At 40.6% G+C, this 22,494-nt stretch overlaps 2 protein-coding genes across 5 annotated transcripts in view; one reads left to right on the top strand and one right to left on the bottom strand.

Annotated features, from left to right (window-relative positions):
- The window catches only part of CKAP2 (cytoskeleton associated protein 2), a 35,373-nt gene extending 30,557 nt beyond the window's left edge, over positions 1-4,816 (bottom strand). Inside the window, exon 1 of the mRNA XM_055317341.1 lies at positions 4,572-4,816. Coding sequence (XP_055173316.1) covers positions 4,572-4,816 — 245 coding nt within the window. The remainder of the gene's footprint in view (positions 1-4,571) is intronic.
- VPS36 (vacuolar protein sorting 36 homolog) overlaps positions 1-22,494 on the top strand; it is a 50,054-nt gene that overhangs the window by 15,298 nt on the left and 12,262 nt on the right. For 2 of the 4 annotated variants that reach the window (XM_055317481.1, XM_055317479.1), the window contains exons 1-6: positions 4,754-4,910; positions 12,003-12,071; positions 13,944-14,014; positions 16,851-16,965; positions 18,195-18,284; positions 19,025-19,111. In XM_055317481.1, the coding sequence (XP_055173456.1) occupies positions 4,815-4,910; positions 12,003-12,071; positions 13,944-14,014; positions 16,851-16,965; positions 18,195-18,284; positions 19,025-19,111 (528 nt within the window). In that variant the 5' untranslated portion in view covers positions 4,754-4,814. Of the gene's footprint in view, positions 1-4,753; positions 4,911-12,002; positions 12,072-13,943; positions 14,015-16,850; positions 16,966-18,194; positions 18,285-19,024; positions 19,112-22,494 lie in introns of those variants that run through there. The other 2 variants (XM_055317480.1, XM_055317482.1) reach the window with 2 other exon arrangements.

The following is a 22,494-nucleotide window of genomic DNA, read 5'->3' as shown; positions in this document are numbered from 1 at the left end:
TGCCAGCAGCATCACGGAGGAGTTGAACAGTGGCAGCTCAATAAATATCCAATAAATATTTTTTGATAAACATTGAATGAGTGAGTAGAGTGAGAACCACGAGCCCTGTCTTGAAGTGACTCAAAAGAAATGTTCTCAAATTTGGTGGAAAATAGTATGGAGGTTCTTCAGAAAACTAAAAATAGAATTACCATATGATCCAGTAATTCCACTACTGGTTATTTACCCAAAGAAAGTGAAAGCACTCACTCAAAAAGAAATATGCACCTCTGTGTTTATTTCAGTATTAATTACAATAGCCAAGGCATGGAGGCAACCCAAGTGTCCATTGATAGATGAATAGATAAAGAAGAGGTGGTATATATACATACAAGGAGTATTAGTCGTAAAAAGAATGACATCTTGCCATTTGTGACAACAGGAATGGACATAGAAGGCATTCTGCTAAGTGAGATAAGTCAGAGAAAGACAAGTACCATATGATTTCACTCATATGTGGAATCTAAAAAACAAATGAATAAACAAAAAGCAGAAAAGGACCCATAAACACAGAAAACAAGCTAATGGTTGCCAGAGGGGAAGAGGATGGAGGGGAGGGCAAAATGAGTGAAGGGAAGTGGGAGATACAGGCTTCCAGTTATGAAATGAATAAGTCATGGGAATACAAGGTACAGAATGGGGAATATAGTCAATTAAGAGAAAAGAACAAAAACCCACACATATTGCTTTAACCTATCATTCATATGGATTACTGAATTTTTTGGCACCCTCCCCCCCACTAAGTTTTGCACCCAAGAGGAATGCTTCCCTCCCTCCCCTTGCCTGAATGCCAATCCTGCCCAGCTTGGGAGAAACCAGGGGCTTCTCTTGCCAGCAGTACCGGAGAGGAGTTGAATGGTGCCTGACCATAGCAGGTATTCAATAAATATTTTTGGAATACTTGTTGAATAAATGAGTAGGCTGAGAACTAAGAGACAGACCTGTCTTGAAGTGACTCAGAAGAGATGTTCTCAACTTACTGACCTCCTTGCCTACGGGTCCTTGTGAGATTTTAATAGGCAGCCTTACATAGGCGCTGTGAGATTTCACGTACACGGATACTGAAAGGCAAAGGTGACTATAAGACACCTAAGGAGACAGTGGCTTAAAGCAGAAGGAACAAGAGAAATTAGAATAGGGCACCTCTGTGGAGGGTGTACTCAGGGATGTCATAGAAGAAAACTTTATTAAAAATAAAACGAGGGCAGCCCCGGTGGCGCAGCGGTTTAGCGCCGCCTGCAGCCCAGGGTGTGATCCTGGAGACCCAGGATCGAGTCCCACATCAGGCTCCTTGCATGGAGCCCGCTTCTCCCTCTGCCTGTGTCTCTGCCTCTCTCTCTCTGTGTGTGTGTGTCTCTCATGAATAAATAAATAAAAATCTTTAAAAAATAAAATAGAACTCTACGTAGATGTCATTGGAACAGTCACTCAGGTATTTCTGGAACTAAAACATTATTCTAGGGATGCCTAGGTGGCTCAGTGCTTGAACATCTTCCTTTGGCTCAGGGCGTGATCCCAGGGTCCTGGGATCAAGTCCCACATCAGGCTCCCCACAAGGAGGCTGCTTCTCCCTCTGCCTGTGTCTCTGTTTCTCTCTGTCTCTCATGAATAAATAAAATCTTTTAAAAAAATAAATTATTCTAGAACTTAAAAGAATTCCCAATTTAAAAATTCAGAAGACTTGGAAAAGTGAATGGTCACTGTGAAAAACACAAATTCAGCCCCCCAATATATAGAAATGAATATGGTAGGAGAAAAAGTAGGGGTCATGGGAGACAGTTATGACGGGCTTAAAATAAATAAAGGTCCCAGGGGGGCAAAAAAAAAAAAAACCCAAACAAACAATAACACATAGACCAGAAATAATAATCAAATTAATAATAGAAGAATAGGGATCCCTGGGTGGCGCAGCGGTTTGGCGCCTGCCTCTCTCTCTCTGTGACTATCATAAATAAATAAAAATTAAAAAAAATAATAGAAGAATATCTTTCTGAAGAAGACAGCAACTCGAGTCTTCAAATTGAAAAGCGTCATTATCTCACAGGCAGGAAAATGAGGAGGGATATACACCCGGAATCTCTGACCTGATAGAATTTCTGAACCTCAAGGATAATGAGAAAATCTTATAGATTCCAGGCAGACAGAACAGATCACTTACAAAGGCAGAGGTAGTCTAGTGTTGGACTTGCTTAGACCCTTCCCTTCCCAATCCATGACCAGGCAAAACTACGTGCCTAATTAAATCCATAGCTTTCCTACTCTCCCATTTGGTTTTGCCTCTGAATGGGGCTGGAGTATTGCTCCTCTGACTTCACTTTAATTGCATGGGGGGCGTGGGGTGGCGCCTGGGTGGCCCAGTGGTTGAGTGTCTGCCTTTGGCCCAGGGTGTAACCCCGGGGTCCAGGGATTGAGTCCTGCATGGGGCTCCCCATAGGGAGCCTGCTTCTCTCTCTGACTCTGCCGCTGTGTGTCTTCCATGAATAAATAAAATTAAAAAAAAATTACACATCGGGAAACTTCAAGCAGGCCAGGCAATCAGTATCCTAGTGTGTTCATAACTCCTCACACCTCTCTCTTCTTCTAGTCTTGCTTCCTCCTCTGAGAAAACCAAAGCAGTTCCAGAGAATGTTTGCAGATTCCCATCACAAAAATTCATCTGCCTCACATACTCTGCTCTCCTCTGATAATAGCCACATCTCTGACCCTCTCTTGTGCATTCTCTCAGCTTCTCAAGGACATCACTCAAGCAGGTCTCCCCTCTCTCTCACTGCTATCAGTACTCAAACATACTATTTTTTTTCCACCTGGAAAACAAATCAACAAGCCACCCAAACTCCCTGTTGACCTCACTTCCCCTTCCTGTTACCAGCCTATTTCTTTGCTCTCCTTTGCAGCAAAGTCCTCAAAGGAGTTGTCTATGTTCCCTACCTACAATTCCTCTCTTTCTCTTTTAAAACTGCTCCATTCAGACTTGTCCCGCCCCCCAGTCCCCCCCCCCCATTGCAGGCACTCTTGTCAAGGCTGCCAAATAACTCCACGTGGTAAAAGCAGTGAGCCATATTCAGTCCCATGGACTTGACCCGTGGGCAGAATTTTACACCGGCTTTTTCCTTCTCCCTGATATACCGTGTTTTCTTAGCTTCCAGGACACCATTCTCTCCTGGTTGTCCTATCTCACTAGTGCTCCTTCTCTGTCTTCTTTGCTGTGCCTTTTCTTCTCCTTACTTGTGTTAATCTGGTCTAAATTAATAATCTTATCCTCTTAATGGAGGCTGTCCAACCTCACAGGGTGTTAGGCATTATTTGGGACAAGATTTTCCTTTGACTGGGGCACCTGGATGGCTCTGTTGCTAGAGCATCTGACTTTTAATCACAGGGTCGTGAGTTAAAGCCCCATGTTGGGGCTACTTTAAAAATTTTTTTTCTTTTGATTAAATAGTATTGAGAAATAGCCTCATCAGTAAATGAATCAAAAAATAAAATCTCTGTCAAGTAGCAAAAATAACGAAAATGATAATGTCTAATATAGACACAACTATTTGGCCTTGGAAAAAAGACCAATCTGCAGGTGGCACTGCATCCTTGTTAAGTTCCCAATATGTAGCAAGCTGCCTAAAATGTGTGCAAACTCTTTAAAGCAGTAATTCTATTTTGGGAAGACACTCTAAGAAAATAATCCCTGAAGGCCCAAAAATATATCAGTTGTACAAGTACTACTATAGGTGTTCCATTTATAATGTAAACTATGTAAATGAGAGAGGCAGTGACAGAAGCCCAGCAGGTGCTAGCAGCATCCATGGACCAGTTTGTGGCACAGAAAAATGATGGAAGATCTGTATACTAAATTCATGAGGTCCGTGTTCATATTGAAAATGTTTAAATGACAATGATCTTAATGGGGAAGAAAGAGGGGCACAAGATAATACCTTTTTAAAAAGATTTTGTTTATTCATGAGAGACACAGAAAGAGGCAGAGACAGAGGCAGAGGCGGAGCGAGAAGTAGGGTCTCTGAGGGGAGTCTGATGTGGGACTTGGTCCCAGTACCCGGGATCACGCCCTGAGAGGAAGGCGGACGGTAGACTACTGAGCCACCCACGTACTTTCCTATTGATTGCAGCTGTATAAAAAAAAAAAAAAAAAACAAAAACAGTTCAGGCGATAAAACTTTAATTGAAAAGAAAAGTCACAGTATCAATAGCTACAACCTTTTTTTTTTTAAATTTTATTTATTTATGATAGTCACACACAGAGAGAGAGAGAGAGGCAGAGACACAGGCAGAGGGAGAAGCAGGCTCCATGCACCAGGAGCCCGACGTGGGATTCGATCCGGGTCTCCAGGATCGGGCCCTGGGCCAAAGGCAGACGCCAAACCGCTGCGCCACCCAGGGATCCCCCAATAGCTACAACCTTTAATGAACGTGGCAACACGCTGGGCATCGCCAAGGAAACGGCACACATGTGCAGGAATAATGCTCAGTAAGGAAGTCCAGGCTGTGGCCCGGCGCCCCCCAAAGTCCCCACCGCCCTCAACCCGTAAGCTTCAGGCTGCAGATCCGAGCCCAAGCCGGACAAAGGACCGGGTGGACGCTCCCGCCGAGCCCCAGGCCGCCCGCCCGCCAGGTGGCGCTCCCCGCAGGGCCCCGGGTCCTGGGCCGCCTCCCCGCCCGGCCTCCGCCCCGCCCGCCGCCAGGGGGTGCCGCAGGCTGCGCGGCGCTCGGCTCGCCGCCCCGGAGCGCCCGCGCGGGCGAGCGGCGAGGCCGGCGGGGCGGCCGCCATGGACCGTTTCGTGTGGACCAGCGGCCTCCTGGAGATTAACGAGACCCTGGTGGTCCAGCAGCGCGGGGTGCGCATCTACGACGGCGAGGAGAAGGTAGGGGGCGGGCTCCCGGACGGCGCGCGGTCTGGCCGCCCGTTGGGCCTCCTTCCGGGCGCACGGCCCCCACCCCGCGGGGCTCGGGCCGCGGAGCCCGGGCGCGGCGGCGGCGGCGGCGGCGGCGGCGGACCTGCGGCCGGGTGCCTGCGCCTCGGGCCCGGGATCGGGCGTGGGGACGGCGGGCCGCGGCGGGCCCCCCGCGAGTGACACCGCTGTGACCGGGGTGCGGCGGGGGCGCCCTGCAGGGGGTTCCGAGAAGCGTGTCCGGGTCCCGCTGGGACGCCTCGAGGCTCTTCCCCGCCCCGCACCCTCGCCGGTTTTTTTTGTTTGTTTGTTTTTTTGTTTTTTTTTTGTTGTTGTTGTTTTTCTGGAATGACTTTGGAAAGGAGTCTTGAGCGTTCGTTTTGTGAAGCGATGTGGTAGGTCGCGCTCGTCACCCGGGCACCGTAGGGAGGGGACGCGCTGGCCGGCGAAGCGCCCCGGACTGCGCGTGGCGGACTCGCGTCCCACCGCGGCCGCGCGGAGCCGCCTGCGCTCAGCTGAGGCTGCGCCCCGCGGGCAGATGCGCGCCCCCGAGGCTCGGGCCGGGCCGGGGGGCGGGGCGGGGAGGCCGCTCTGTTCCGGAAGCGGGCGACCCCCGAAGACCGGGGGCTGAGGTCCCAAGGACCCTCCTCAGCGTCCCGGCGAAGCCGAAGGGCTTCTAGGGCAAGGGGGAGGGGGAAGGGGAAGGGGAAGGAGGGAGGCGCTCCGTGCAGGAGCAGCAGGTGCCCTGGCGGTTGGTGCGAGGTGGACCTGGCCCTGAGCAGACCCGGGGCATTGGCCGCAGCTGTTCTCCAAAGCAGTCAGGCCTTATCTTCTGGAAAAGTCTGGTCCTTCACTCCTCAGGGCCAGTGGTCTGCAGGCCTCCAGGGAAGGAGTTGGGTTCTGTGCACACCGAGGGGGGCTTGGGTCAGCCAGTAAGGAGGGCACAAGCTTGAGGCAAGTCAGCCGTTAGGACTGCTTGGAGGGCTCTGGGAAAACTGCTAACCCCTTCTGGTTGAAACGTGTAAGTTGGAATCAGAAGAATGCTGAAAACCCGCTTGTTCACCAGCATTTTTAGTTTCCAGAAGTTTTCACTTGCTGTCTCCTCTTCGTGGTTTTGTTAATGAAACTTGCCTCTGTACTTTTGCGTTTGTTCCTTGACTCATAGCTTTTCCTGGTCGGTGCCTGCAGAAGCTTGAGACTTCCTTCCTCCTAGGTCATGGAGGACAGGGTCACCCAGCTATCTAGGGGCACAGTTGATGTGACATGGGACCCAGGTGTTCTGCCTCCCTGAAGGTATTTTCCGTGTACTCTGTTGCCTCCATGACCAAGACAGGGTCTTTTTCTTAAAATAACTTGCTTAGATTTACTCCTTTTCCTGCCTCAGCACTTTAGTGAACTTGACCTCAAATTAGGTTTGCATCTTCTGGTCGGAGTGACTAGCTAAACGTTTTTCTGACAAGCTAAATGTTTGAACATTTCAAACACCTTCGAACTTTTGTAAATGGGAAGCATAATCAAATTCCCCTCTTTCAGCTGGTTTGATTATGCCTCCCTCTCAGAATTGAATGCTGAGAATCATAGATTGGCCTTCAAAGACTCCCTAAAGACAATCCCCTGATGGAAGTCACACTTTTGCAGGATCCCACACTACTTCTTTTAGCGGACAAGTAGATGTAGTTATCAGAGGATTAATCAAAAGGTATTGGGAAAAATTTAGTTAAGTCACTTTGATCTACTGAAGAATTCTTTCTTTTTTTATTTATTCATAGAGAGACACACACACAGAGACAGACACAGGCAGAGGGAGAAGCAGGCACCATTAGAGAGCCCGACGTGGGACTCGATCCAGGGTCTCCAGGATCACGCCCCTGGGCTGCAGGCGGCGCTAAACCGCTGCGCCACCGCCACCGGGGCTGCCCTACTGAAGAATTCTTAACTGTAGTAAAAGCTGAGGGTAGTGAGGGAGGGATGTAGGTGTCCTGAAATTGAAGCAGAATTCAGACAAGCCTGCTGAGCTGCATCTAAGGGTCACTGGCTGGGCTGTCCCCTGTGTGGCTGAGGGCTCGGCTGATTCCTCGGGGAAAGCCCCATATCCTGGCTTCTTCCATCTGCTGGAAGGCTTCCAGACTTTACCTGAAGATTCTGGGAATCTCTTATCAGCCTCCAGATGTGATCAAGTCCTCTTTCAGTATCTTTCACTGGCTCCCTTGGTCTAGGGCATTCCAGTCCAGTCTACTTAGCCTTCATGGCTTTGCATCCCAACACGTTCCTCAGGCAAGTGTGCATATGACTGTCTACTAGACAGGTGGACACCCCTGGAGGACAGAAAGTGTGCCTTACTTGTTCTTGTATCTTTTGGCTCATTGTGGGTGTAAAATACATTTAAAAAAAAAAAAAAGGGGGATCCCTGGGTGGCAGAGCGGTTTGGCGCCTGCCTTTGGCCCAGGGCGCGATCCTGGAGACCCGGGATCGAATCCCACATCGGGCTCCCGGTGCATGGAGCCTGCTTCTCCCTCCGCCTGTGTCTCTACCTCTCTCTCTCTCTCTGTGACTATCATAAATAAATAAAAAAATTAAAAAAAAAAAAAAAAAAAAGACTTGAATAACTTGAGCACCTACTATGTGCCAGGAGCTTTACATATAACCTCACTTAATCCTCTCAGTGGACATATGAGATACTTTATGGATGAGAAAATAAGTGACTTATCTTAGTGACTTGCTGGGGACCTGGGTGGCTCAGCCATTGAGCGCCTGCCTTTGGCTCAGGGCATGATCCCGGGGTCTCAGGATCGAGTCCCACATCGGGCTTCCCGCAGGGAGCCTGCTTCTCCCTCTGCCTGTGTCTCTGCCTCTCTCTCTGTGTTTCTCATGAACAAATAAATAAAATCTTTAAAAAAAAAAAAAAAAAAGAGAAAACTATGACCTGAGGTCACACACGTAGTATTGGGTGGAACCACAGTACTGCTTTTCCCACTGCCCAAACACCCAAGTGTCTCATGAGAATAAATGTGTGCTTGCTTGTTTCTGCAGGCATAGTTTTCATGGGCCCCTTATGGTTGGATAGTATGTTGTTTTCTTAAGCAGCATATACAGGTCATTTGTTTAAATCCACAGAAGCTTCTATAGCCTCAGCTAATTTAAAAATAAAATGAAAGCAGGTTAGTAATGTATAATAAAGTGGCAGGTTGGCAGCATATTCCAGGAGACTTAGAAAATGTCTATTTTCTTTCATCTAGCTCTTTCACTTTTAGGAATTTACCCTTGAGAAATAATCAGAGATACATAAAAATATAATGAATGAGGATGCTCATCTCAGCATTTTTATATATATTCTACATTATTACATAGAGAGAAAATTGGGAGCAATCTGAATGTCCACCAAAGGATTTAGTTAATTAAATATGACAGGCCTTAATCAACATGAGGGCTTGCTAATGAAGGGCCACCAATTGAAAAACAGCAAGTTATAAAACTATAAATATGATGACTTCATTCTATTTAAACATTATTTACACATGCACACATATGTATGCATATGTATATATATGTGTGGGTATATACACATACACTCTGGCTGGTATGATAATGAGTGATTTCATTTTCTTTTTTAGACTTAAATTTTTTCCCAAATTTTCTGTGTATTATTATAAAATAATAATAATTTCTGTTACAAAACAGAAAAATGCTAAATAATAAAACAAAACAGGGTAAGAGCTTATCCAGCACATGTCTACATTAGATCAACCTTTAAGTAGTTAAAATTATTCTAGCTCTGAGTGGCAGGAGTAAACCAGCCTAAACTTGTCTATCAGGTTTAGCTCATAATCCCTTGGAATCCCTGAAGGGAAGTATTACACAATTTCTTGACTTAAAGCAGCAGCATTTTATGTTTGCACATTGTTAATTAACATAGCAATGGAATATACTCTGCCTTCAGCTTTAAGTTCACACCCCTATGCTGGAATTTCGGTAAAAGAAAGTGCATTTTCTTAATCAGAACTGTTATGCTGTAATGTAACATCATGTACTCTCAAGTTGATAAAATATTTGTTTTTTATAAAGGGGAAATCTTACTCATTGACAAAAAAGAGGTTTTTAAAGTCTCAAAAGCTCAATTAATTTGGTTTTGCTATAAACATTTGAAGCCAGACTGAATCAAGTGCCAGGAGTATGTATGTTTTACTTCTGATTTTTTATTATTTTTATTTTTTTAAAGATTTTATTTATTCATGAGAGACACACAGAGAGAGGCAGAGACACAGGCAGAGGGAAAAGCAGACTCAATGCAGGGAACCTGATGTGGGACTCGATCCCGGGACTCCAGGATCATGCCCTGGGCCGAACGAAGGCAGGTGCTAAACCGCTGAGCCACCCACGGATCCCCTTTACTTCCGATTTAGTAGAAAACATGGAATTCATCAAGTGTTTTCTCTGAGGTGTTGAAATAGTTTTGTGGAATGATCTCTTAACAGAGTTTTTTAGACTAGATAGTTCATTAGGTCTCTTATCACTAAAGCTTATAACCATATTGATGATTACTAACATATTGCTAGTACAGTCATACCTTGCTCTTAGAAAACAATTTTTAAAAATTCATATTAAAACTGTACTGCTTATCGATTATACAAAGAGTTTTTCTGACAGAAACAGTATTTCTGTGTATGTTTGACTTAACAAAAAATTTATACACACTCCAGATTACAGGAAATTGTTATATATGTTTCTAACAATTTTTAAATTTTTTTACTAAACAAATAATAAAGTTGTTAAATATGGACAAGCCAAAAGAAGAAACTTGAAATAATAGCAATCCTGCTACCCGTAAACAGTTACTTTTGGCACATTTTCTATGTGTTTGTGGCTGTGTGTATAATCATGCTATGTATACTACTTTGAAACCTACTTTTTTATTTGTTAATATCATGAGTATCTTGTAATATGTTAAATCTCAATTTGCATACTTAATTAAATTTATGATTATTTTTACTTAAGAATGAAATATAACAATGTTCTAATTGGTTATTCATGTGATAGACATTTGTAACCACATTCTTTTATTTATTTATTTATTTATTTATTTTTAACCACAATATTTTAAATTCCAAAGGATTATTTCTGATAAACTGGACCCTAGTGAAAATGCTTTCCTTTGAAGTTATTCTTTTTTAATTAAAGGATTTTTAAATTTTGAGTGTAGTTGACACACAATGTTCTGTTTGGGGCATACAACATAGATAGTGATTTGACTGGTTTATGTACTATGCTGTGTTCACAACTGTAGCCACCACCTGTCCTAATGTGAATCTGGTATCATTGATCATATTCCTTTTGTTCCCATGACATTCCTTCTGTAACTGGAAGCCCTTAAATCTCACTCCCCTTCACCCATCTTGCACGCACCTTCTCTTCCCTCTCTGAATTTGTCTTGCAAGGTAGCCTTAAAATGGGACCAACTTTTAACTTTTGAAATAACTAATTACTCCTTAGAAAAGGATACAAGTAAGTCCTACCTTAGGACAAATTCTACTTCCTAGTAATTAGAGTTAATAGAAGCTTCCAATATATTTCTTGATCTTAACACAAATGAAGGGATTTGATATCTTATCTCTTGGGTTTCAGCTCTAAAATTTGCTTATTTTATATAATTTTCAATGCATAATAATAAATGATGAGGATTAAGGGTATGGTCCTAAAGACATAGATGGCATTTTTTGTGTGTGTGATTGTGTTATAGTTTTTTAAAAATATTTTTAATTTTTTTTATTTTTTATTTTTTTTAAATTTTTATTTATTTATGATAGTCACACACACACAGAGAGAGAGAGAGAGAGGCAGAGACACAGGCAGAGGGAGAAGCAGGCTCCACGCACCGGGAGCCGGACGTGGGATTCGATCCCGGGCCTCCAGGATCGCGCCCTGAGCCAAAGGCAGGCACCAAACCACTGCACCACCCAGGGATCCCTATTTTTTATTTTTTAAAGATATCTTTCTTTTCTTTAAAGATTTTATTCATTCATTCATTCATTCATGAGAGACACAGAGAGAAGGCAGAGACATAGGCAGAGGGAGAAGCAGGCTCCTCGCAGAGAGCCTAATGTGGGACTCGATCCCAGGGATCATGCCCTGAGCCGAAGGCAGACGCTCAACTACTGAGCCACCCAGGCGTCCCTAAAAATAGTTTTTACACTTTATTACATTTTTATTTTGAGTAGGTGACATGATCCCATGACAAAAGTCCCCAAAGCCCAAAAAGCCTGCAGTTAAAAAATCTCCGTTTCACCTTTGTCTCTTTGTCACTCAGTAGCCCCTCAGAGGCTACCAGGGCATCATTCTAGAGAACTGTGCATATGTATCATGCATAGATATTTGTATAAAGTAGATTGTATTTCCTTTTTTAAAATGCAAATTTGTAATAATACTATGCATACAAAGTTCTGAATCTTGCTTTTTTTTTTTTTCACTTTATGTGGAGAATTTACCATATTTCGTCAATTCTAAATGCCCATTCTCACCCCTTCCCCCCACATTTTAACAACTGAATCAGAATGCATATATCTCACAATGTATTTTGGGGTGTATGGAGATTATCTATCCAATTACATTCTATGTGATATGCTGTAAAGTTGCTTGCTTTTGTCCGCTAACTCTTGTAGAATTCTATGATAGTCCATATAGTTCTTCCTCATTTCTTTTTTAACGTCTGTATGGATTCCACAGTATGAATGTATCATACTTGACTTAACCACTAGCCTGTTTTTACACATCTAGGTTGTTTGCGATTTTTTTTTCATAATTTTATTAAGGCTGTACATGTATGTGTGTGTGGGACTTGATCAGGACTTCGCCCTGAGCCAAAGGCAGACAGACGCTCAACTACTGAACCATACACACACACAAGACATATATGGCTTATGAAGTGTGTAGCATTGTTTCTCCTTAATTTGTGGTAAGCCTAATTCTCAAATGTTTTTATGATTAACTTACTATTGTGTAATTCATGAGGAAGAAAATCTGAACCACATTGATATACATCATTAATGTTTTGTGATGATCTTCTCTTTCTAGATAAAATTTGATGCCGGCACCCTCCTTCTCAGTACACACCGACTAATTTGGAGAGATCAGAAAAATCATGTAAGATAAAGGTTTTTTTTTTAATCTGTTCTAGGTTTAAAATCACTGAGGTCCCTTATCTCTTTCTTAACTAAAAAATGTAATAAATTTCCATTTTCAGAATGTTAAAAGAACGTGTCTCATGTGATCTCTCTGAATGGAGTACAGACAGAGGACTTCGGGGTTGTCCCTCATTTGCTGAATAGAGAGAGAATCATGGTCACTCCTGTTTGTTTTTTTTTTTTTTTTAAAGAATTTATTATTCATGAGAGACAGAGAAAGGCAGAGACACAGGCAGAGGGAGAAACAGGCTCCATGCAGGGAGCCCGACGTGGGACTCCATCCTGGGTCCCCAGGATCAGGCCCTGGGCTGAAGGCAGTGCTAAACCGCTGAGCCACCCGGGCTGCTCTCACTCCTGTTTTTAAACCCCAGTGAGAATATACCCCATAGCTGAATGTTTTATGTGTAATGGGAGCAACAACAAACCATTTGTTGCCAGGGATCCTCAGAGTAACCTGTTTCTGATAATCTGAAGGATAGGTCTGCAGGGGAGTACATGCTTTTACCTAGATATTGAGAAGAATAGCCTCTAAGTCACTCAGCAAGAGGAGAAAACTCCTTTCTTTTTCATTTCTAGGAAGAGAGAACAAGTTATATATATATAAAGCTATTTTTATTCCAAAGAGCTTAACTTCAAAGTGTATGTGTATGTAAATTTCAGTGTTGCCAAGTAAAATAATCTATTTTATTTTCATAATTGCTGCACCCTTCACCATGAAATTTTAACTTTATAGGCAAACTATATACTGTACTGAGGCTCTTTGGTTTTTTGTTGTTGTGTGTTTTTTTAAAATATTTTATTTAATAAAGAGAGAGCACAAGCAGGGGGAAGGGCAGGGAGAAAAGGAGAAGCAGACTCCCTGATGAGCAGGGAGCCCACAGAACTTGATCCCAGGTCCCTGGAGATCATGTGACCTGTGCTGAGGGCAAATGCTTAATCGACTGAGCCACCTAAGTGCCCCTGTACTGAGGCTTTTTGAAAGGTCACTAATTATTGCAAAATCTGACTCTCTTTGGCCCCCAAGAATCAGTCTTTGTTCCCTTAGTGGTGGTATTATCCTCGTTGGTAATACATACCTACACCTATTAATGGTGTCTAATTCTTTTTAAAGAAGTATACATTTAGGAAAGAAGTCTTTGTTGGAAGGATAGGTATCCTTAAAACATTTATAAATTAATCTTAGTATAATTTTTTTGATTATCATATAAAGAGACTAATTTAGAAACCCTTAGACCTATTAAATGCCAGTCATTTATAATAACTTAAAAATAAATGTGCTAATAAAGGGAACCTATATCAGTATTTTCTGTTAAAAATGGTGAATGAAATACAGAAAATTTAAAAAGAAAAAAAAATCACCTGTATAGCACACTCCTTAAAGTTGTTTTGATTTACCTGTTCTGTTCTTTTCTTGGTTTGGTAGTTACAGTGGCTTTTAAACCTCTTCTGTTGGGACACCTGGGTGGCTCAACGTTTGAGCATTTGCCTTCAGCTCAGGTCATGATCCCGTTGCCCCGGGATCGAGTCCCACATCGGGCTCCCTGCCTGCTTCTCCTTCTGTCTCTGCCTCTCTCTGTGTCTCTCGTGAATAAATAAATAAAATCTTTAAAAAAATAAACCTCTTATGTTTTTCTATGCAGCAAAATGCCACCGCAGTACTGTTTTCATTCCATTTTTCCTTCAGCTTATTTAAGGAATAAAATCATTTTATGATTTTTAAAATTGTTTTATTATTAAGTACCTCAAAAGTATATGACACTCTTAAATACTATAAAACCAAGGTTTCTGACAAAGAGTCTTATGAATCCTGTTTTGTGTGGTTTCCTTCTAGGAGTGCTGCATGGCCATTCTTCTTTCCCAAATTGTGTTCATTGAAGAACAGGCAGCTGGAATTGGGAAAAGGTGAGGTGTCTACAGTGCAGTCTTGATTCACAAAAATGTTCTAGTCAAGCTGTCATTATTAACAGTAGATTTACTGCTGTGCCATGACTGCCTGTTTGGGAATGAATCTAATGATTGTACAATTAGATTGTAATAATCTAAACTATTATTTATAATCATTGGTCAGGAGCTCCCCTAAGAAGACGTTTCCTACATTAAACTCAGGGATAAATGGAAGTCATTCTTACAGCACAAATCAAGCATTAAGGTTTGCTATAGTATCCTTGGGTCAAAATAAATAAATGTTGGGCAGCTGTCATTGCATGTATTTCCAGAGACCTTCGCTTTGATGTGTCTGTGTATCTAGTACTTAAAATCAGAAGTGATTCATCTGAGAAAAATGACTGACTTTACTCCTATTTCTAGTTGATCATTAATTTTCTACACTTTGACTTTTTCAGGTATCAGTGTTAAATAGAGTATCATGATAGTTATTGTCGAAATTGGGATGTTTATAGTAGTAACAGGAGGCGCTGTTTTTTATTTTATTTTTAAGATTTATTTATTTGAGAGAGAGAATGGGTGCACTCACATGTGTAGGGGGACGGGCAGAGGCAGAGAGTCTATCAAGCTGACTTCCCACTGAACTTGGAGCCCAGTGCAGAGCTAGGACTCAGCGTTTGATCCCATGACCCATGAGATCGTGACCTGAGCTGAAACCAAGAGTCTGGTGTTTAACCAGCTGAGCCACCCAGGTGCCATGGGGTGCTGTTTATAATTGGACCAAGGAAGCATAAAATGAGACAGTTTTAAGCAAACCAGGATATGTGATCACCCTCGTTTAAAGCCACATGTTAAAATATTTCTTTTAATCAAGTATGTTAAAAATTCTGGCTTTATATTTTAAGTACATGTAATTGAGGGCAACTTATGAACAAATATTGCTGATCAGATTTTTTTTTTTTTTTCCATGTGGGCCCATTTTGAACTTTAATATAGTTATTTCAGTAGAGGTGAAACAAATGTTGAACTTCCCTGGAAATGCAGTGCATGCCTTAATCAGAATGTTGTAGCTAGCATGAAAGATTGCTTATTTAACATAAAAGAAACTGATGTTTTAAAAAGATTAATAAAGGCTTAGGTGTTTAGAGTAGACTATTTCTCCAGTTTCTGTTTTTCCTCTTGTCACTTTTTTCCATCTTACTAAGTTCTTTTTTTTCTAAATGGAGGTTCAGTTAGAAATAACATTGTATGAGTTTCAGGTGTATAACATAATGATTTGATATTTGTGTATATTACCTTAAGTTCTACAAAGTAAAACTGGAAGGTGCTCCAGATCATTTGAATTTTCACCTGCTGTGTCCCAAGGAAATCTAAATTGTATGGCAAAAATTATATAAAATATTTACCTTCCCACTAGTGTCTTATTTTTAAACATCTCCAGTGAGGAAGAATTTAATAATGTATCAGGTTAATTTTTCTCAAATATTCTCTTTAGTTCTCAGCAATTACCATATTTCATTGATTCAGAGTTGCACATATAGTATCACCTTTTAACTTGTCTCAACCCAAGATGCTTCTTTGATTGGGGAGTTTTTAAACTTGAAATATGGTAATCCAATCACCTGCAAAAGAATATATTTAAAAACTGGCCTGGATCATTTATGCTGACTTTGGGATTTTTAAGCTTCATTTTGTATTGTAATCTTTAGTTCTTCATTGAGTTTCCTTTGACAAAATCTGATAGTAGGGCCCAGGCTTTTCAGTTTTAAAAACCAGTTGTTCACTGCTTTGCTTGTTCACCTTAGCCTAATTGTTGTATTTTGTTGCCCTCCTTGACAGTACATTTCAAACAGTCCTGTTACTGTGCTTGCATAGTTTATTTGCTCACCTCATTTAAAGAAGTTCACCACAAAGGAATAGGTGAAGAAGCCTTACAAGTCTGGCCCCAGTTTAATAACCAAAGCATTTATTACACTGAGGAGGCCCCACACATGGTATTTCAATTTGACAGTGACATTTGGGCAATCATAGGGGCCTAAACAAAATAGAGCAATAAATGGATGAATCTATAATGTGATCATAAAGAAAAAGCTCTAAGCTGCGTATCCAAAGCATTTTGATTGAGGTTTTTGGTTTTGCTAATTTTGGAAGAAGATTATTTATTGAACAGGTGTTGTGGGGTGTTGAGGAACAGGAAAAGGGCTTATGAAACTGAACAAATATAGTTGTATTTTTAATAGCACAGAAGATAATGGTAGTCATAGAGATTTTGGTAGTTTGTGTTTCCAGAGCAGCAGTATTTTGAGAATTATTTTTGCTGTTGGATTATCTTCTAGATCATGCTATTGATTGAGCAGCATTTTCCAAAAATGATACTGTAGAATGTTAGTTTTAGATGCTGTTTTAATGTCAGTTGGCCAGTTTTGCACAGATAAGTTTTCATAGTTTGTTTTTAAATGAATAGAGTAATATGCTTTGGCAGAAATTATAGGTCCCCTGGTAACCTCAGGAATGACTGACTCTGTACATGGAAAGAGCCCTAATCATAAACCAAAATAATGAACTATCCCAAATTTTGAAAACTCATTTTGAACTTATTTTTTGAAACCACAGTATTAAATAATCTATAGAGCTAGTAACTTGAACTTCTTGGATCATGGTTTAGAAGTTGTAAGTAGAGGTATTTTTGAAAGATTCATTAATACTGAATTAATACAGAGTTTAAAAGGATTCCTTTCAGGATGTCCTTTATTTATACATGAATTTTAAAAGTGAATTGAGATATATTAAAGGTTATGAAAATAGAATTAGTGATTCTTAAAAGGTAATTAAATTCACTACATTTATACTTCAGTGCCAAAATAGTGGTTCATCTTCACCCACCTCCATCCACCAAAGAACCTGGTCCGTTCCAGAGTAGTAAGAACTCCTACATCAAACTATCCTTCAAAGAACATGGCCAGATTGAGGTAGGAAGCATGTCCTCGTTTTTGTTTTTGTTGTTCTTTGTTAATACGCTGTAATTTGATATTGTACAACATACCAGGTTTCACCATATTTTTCAATAAAATTTTTATGATATCGGGATCCCTGGGTGGCGCAGCGGTTTGGCGCCTATCTTTGGCCCGGGGCGCTCCTGGAGACCCGGGATTGAATCCCACATCGGGTTCCCGGTGCATGGAGCCTGCTTCTCCCTCTGCCTGTGTCTCTGCCTCTCTCTCTCTCTCTCTCTCTCTCTCTCTCTCTCTCTCTGTGACTATCATAAGTAAATTAAAAAAAAAATTTATGATATCTTAAGCCTTATCAGTAGAAAATACGAAGTTTAAGTTTTGGGAATAGGAAACAGGAGGGTGTGGTCCCAAGGAAAAAGTAGAAACTAGAAATACAGTAAGTCATGCCATTAGGCTACTAGTAAATTTTTCAGTGGCTTAGTTAAAGAGGCAGAGTATAATGCAGTGAAATGTGACACTATCTCAGTATCTAATAGCTCACCAGCCTTAAATCAGGAAGTCTTTCTTCCTTGACGCCACACAAATCTAATCACTTATGTACTTAGTCCATCATATGATAGTTTACACGTTCTGATTAGTAAGTCGCTGTATAAGTATTCTTCAGATATTTACAAATGTGTTTATTTCCCCATTGATACCCTAAATTATTTATGTGGGTTTTTTATATGGCACTTCACCCAGTAGGCGCTAAGCAAATATAAGTGACTAACTGAAGTCATTTTCACTGTAGTTAAACAATGTAGTTGATTTTTTGTGAGTGTAGGGATGTTTTGGCCTTAATTTCTGGCTTCACGTTTTCACCAGACAAATTATTCTCTGCTTCCTTCATGAATAATGGTTGTATATTTTTCTTGGCACTGTATCTGTTTCGCTATAGATTGAAAACAATCCACGTATGTGGGATTGTTTAAGTCTATTTATTCAATGTCATTCATCTCTTTGTTGAGAATAGCTCAGTTTATATAGAAGGTCAGTTTCTTTCTTTCTTTTTTTTTTTTTTCCCCTTTGTGCTTTCTGAAGCTGATCCAAGAAAAGAACTTCCTTTGGTTTCTTTTGATGTCCCTGAGAGTTCTAGGTTTGTTGCAAGATGACTGAACAGACCTTTTCAACTAAAGAAATGTTAAGGAATGATTTGTATGAGGATACTGTAACCTGACTGACTCATTTAAAGTGTGTGTGGACCACAGTTTTACAGGCGTTTATCTGAGGAAATGACACAGAGAAGATGGGAGAATATGCCAGTTTCCCAGTCATTGCAAACAAAGAGAGGACCCCAGGTATTGTTGCAACTGTTTCTTAATAGTTATTTTCCGTTCTGTACTTGTATCTTCATTAAGGGAAAAGATTTCTGTGATTATAGAACTTGCCAGAAACAATGATGATATTCTGATTAAAGATTTATTTTCATAGAACCTAATTTAGTGCTCTGCAGATAGTAGACACTTAGCAAAAATAATGACTACTCACCAGAGTCATTCTTGGGGTGGTAGATGTTAGATTCCATTCACTGCATTCTGTCCTTTATAATCATTGTGGCATCTGAGAGAACAGACAGTACCTCTGAGTGATGTTTTCAGGCCAGTCTAAATTAACCACCAACTCTAGATAGGCACTCAAATGTGTGAAAGTAGTTTGTATAATAACTATCAAATACCAAGATTTTAACTACAATTTCTTACATGTTTGAAACCCTATTAAATATCTGATACAAAAATTTTTTTTAAAAATCTGATATAAGTATAATAGCTTGCCAAAGAACAGATACGAATTTAATTTATAACGAAAATACAGAGTAAAATATGCCAGTTAATGTATATTCAATTTTTTTTAAAATAATGATTTGAAGATCATTATGTATGATGAGAAGCTGACATATTTTGAAAGGAAACTAGATGTCATCATATGCTGGTTTTCTTTGGTTCTTTGTCAGTCCCTTTCTGCCATTGAAAAAACATTGGTGGGCTGCAAAAGAGTGTGTCCTTCCTATTTTGTATGTTGTGTTTTCTACTTTTTTCAGCCAGGAAGAATAAGAGCTGTAGGAATTGTAGGCATCGAAAGGAAATTGGAAGAAAAAAGGAAAGAAACTGACAAAAACATTTCTGAGGTAACTCATACATAAGTTCCAGTCAGCTGTCTTTTTTAGCCGTTTGTGTTTATTCTTTTGGAGGTAGCTGTGACTCATTCCATTCTGTGTATTGGAATATATTTAGTTTGCCTGAAGCCATGGTCTCTTATTCTAGGTTATCTTCAGGTTGGCATAATTTAGCCAAAACATGTTTTAAAAACCTTTTCCAAAATGAAATGAAAATGAAATGTTTTCTGTGATGTTAGAAAACATCATGGGTTGTTTTGTGTAAATTTTAAAGTCTAGATGGAGTTGATTGGAGAATACTAATGAATTCAGGGTCCTCTGTATAATTATCTTGGATGTTTGGTTAACTTAGTTGAGGGGAAAATGCTGTTCTGTGGCTGTTAACCTGGCCAGACATCACTGACCGCTCAGGAACCAGACATAGACACAGTAAGAGAGGCGCAGATCAGCCCATTCCTTCCACTAGGAGAACAGCCTTGAACATGTGCATCACAGTGTTTCTGCAACTTCATCATAGCTGAGGAAATGCAAGTGGAAGGAAAAGAAGTCTAGTTAAGAAAAGCAGTTATGGATGTTAGATTCTGCAGTCAGCTACTACATCGAACATGTCATTGGTTTTCCTATGTTTGTATAGAAGTGGTCCTGGACTTTTTTTGAAATGACTCTGAAGTAATTCTTCAGTTTTTAATAATACCTTGGAAGTCAAATTCCATTGACTAGTGCTGTTCATAGAATTTCAAAGATGTATATCAATCAAATAAAATCTAAGCTGCAAATGGTTATGAGATATCTGTATTAATGAAGGTTCTCCAGAGAAACAACCAATGGGAGATAAAAAGATACCGGTATACAGATGTAGGTATCAATCTCTTTCTCTATATTGATATCTAATATAAGAAATTGACTCGTGATTGTAGGGACTAGAAAGTACCACAATCTGCTACCTACAAGCTAGTGACCCAGGAAAGCTGGTGATAGAATTCCTAATTTGGGTCTGAAGGCCTGAGAACCAGGAGCGCTGATGGTTTAGGTCCAGTCCAAGGGCTGGGTAAGACTGCTGTCTTGGCTGCAGCAGTCAAAGCGTGAGTTCTCCCTTCCTCCAACCTTTTGTTCCATGAGGCCCTCGGCTTATTGAATGTTGCCCACCCGCAGTGAGGAGGGCAGTTCTATGTCTGTCTACCAATTCAAAGGCTAACCTCACATGGGAATACCCTCACGGACACATCAATAAAGTTTGATCAAAAACCTGGGTACCTCATGATCTAGTCTAGTCAATACATAGAATTAACCATTATAGTACCAATTCTGGGCCCACTAGATTGAAAATATAGATTATCATTGAGAGACCAAGGTCATTTGACCTATTCAATACCCACAGCCTAGATTTTACTGATCTCAAATTTATGGTTAAGTTGTATATGTTCCTCAGCTCTATGTATTTCCTGCGAATTGGCAGCTGGATCCAGAGGCTTGATCAAATTATGTTTGACCCCTTTGGTGAGACTAGCAGTGATGCTATGTTTTTTCCTAAGAAGGCACATCATGTCTTTGTTGATGAGGGCAGCAGTTATTCATGTTCATTGCGTAGATCTCCTGGTTCATTGGTGGTTACAAATGGTGATAGTCTAGGATTTATTTTTTATTAGTTGGAATACTTTTTGAAGTGATGCTTCCTTTCATCTATTATTTGGCTACTCAGTGATAATAGTTCATACAGGGAAGGCAAGATGAGTACCATTTTTCTTTATCATCAAGATGATAAATTGGTTCCTTATCATCCTCCAATGGCAACTCGTTAGAGGTTTTTTACATATTATTATGAATTTATAGATTTTAATATATTTGATGGATTTCAGTCAGTTGCAATTATTATCCTGTTTAAAGCTCACATTGTCCCATCTGCGGTCAGTGGGAGCCTCTTCAAGTTGGCTCCTGCGTGCTTTTAATGTGACCTGGCAGACTTTGATAGCTTCCTTACTATTTGGTGTGACAGTAGTTCCAGGACCATCTTGTACATTTCCTGCCCCAGATCTGGAATCAGCCATTACCTAAGAAGTCGCTGTTTTTCCTAGATGCCCAAAGGCTCCCCACTAACCTTTTAAAATAAAGCTCAGTAATTTTACTAGAATATGTTGATGAGTTAGTCACTCTGGATTGTTATTCTCAGGTACACAATATGCTCTCAGTACTTGGTTCTAGAAATTGTTTCTTTTAACTTAGGGAGTTTTTTCAATTGTATAATTTTTAGTAATTGCTTTGATTTTTTTTTTCTTCTGAGACTCCTATTAGCTGTATATTGCAGCTCTGTTGCCTAGTCCCTTTGCAACTTTCAAACCCTTTTTATCTTTATTTCTTTTTTATTAGGAAATTTTCCTCTTTTTAATCTGTTGTTTCTCTTAAGATAGTATCTCTTGTGTTTATTCATTCTTGTGTTCTAATACAGTCTTTATTTCTGAAATGATTTTTTTAAAAGTTCTTTTCTGAATCATGTCACTTCATTTCTAATTTATTTTGTCAGTTTATGGCTTGTGTCATTTTATTAACATCTTTTAGCTCATATTGAAATAAAAGGTTAAATTTTGATCTGATCTGTGAACATGTCTTTCCGATTTGCCTTTATTCTCTAAAATGTTATTCTCCTTATTTTCTTTTTTTGCATGATAACTTTGTGTGGCATTTGACCTTGATACTTTGCTGTTGCTATTTCATGTGAAATGAGTTTTCCTGAACTTTCAGAGGAAGGCCTGGTCTAGGGTAGTTTGTCTTACTCCCCACAGCTCACTCTTCTGCTGTGTTCATACAATGTTAAAGAAGGTGGTGGCTTGCTCTCTGATTTCCTGGCCCTATTCTCTTACCCTGTTTTTATCTGGGCCTTTTTTCCCCCCCTTCCTCTCTTCTTATTCCTATCTTGCTCAGTTTTTGACTCCTGTGTTAGAGGTTTCTCCGTGGTGTAGGATCCCCTCCTGGAAGGGAAGCCTGGAAGGCCAGCGCTTCCCAAGGAGCCCTCCTCACACCCACCAATTACTGAAGTGGGCAGAACCCTCCCCATTTTAGTTATGTCCTCACATTGGTCAGATTTCCTGTGGGCTCCTTTGGGGTTCCCTTGCCCTGTTGCTTCCCTTTTCTTTCTCTTGCCTAGATGCCGATAGCATGCAGGTAGTAGATACCGATAGATCTTGTGTCCCTATGTGCTCCTATCTTGAGGTTCTTTATTGCTGTCTTGTCACTTAGTTTTATAGTATATCCTGCCCATGGATTTTTGGTTTTGAGATCTAGTTGCCCTGTTTTTATGTTGGGATTTGGAGAGATTCAAAGGTTTTGCTGCCACAACTTCCATCTTTCCAGCATCTTTAAATTCATAAAATTCCAGCATTTTGGTAGTAAAGGGGTTCTTA

Source organism: Nyctereutes procyonoides, unplaced genomic scaffold, assembly GCF_905146905.1.
Source record: "Nyctereutes procyonoides isolate TBG_1078 unplaced genomic scaffold, NYPRO_anot_genome, whole genome shotgun sequence".
NCBI lineage: Eukaryota > Metazoa > Chordata > Mammalia > Carnivora > Canidae > Nyctereutes > Nyctereutes procyonoides.
This window is presented reverse-complemented; position numbering and strand designations above follow the sequence as displayed.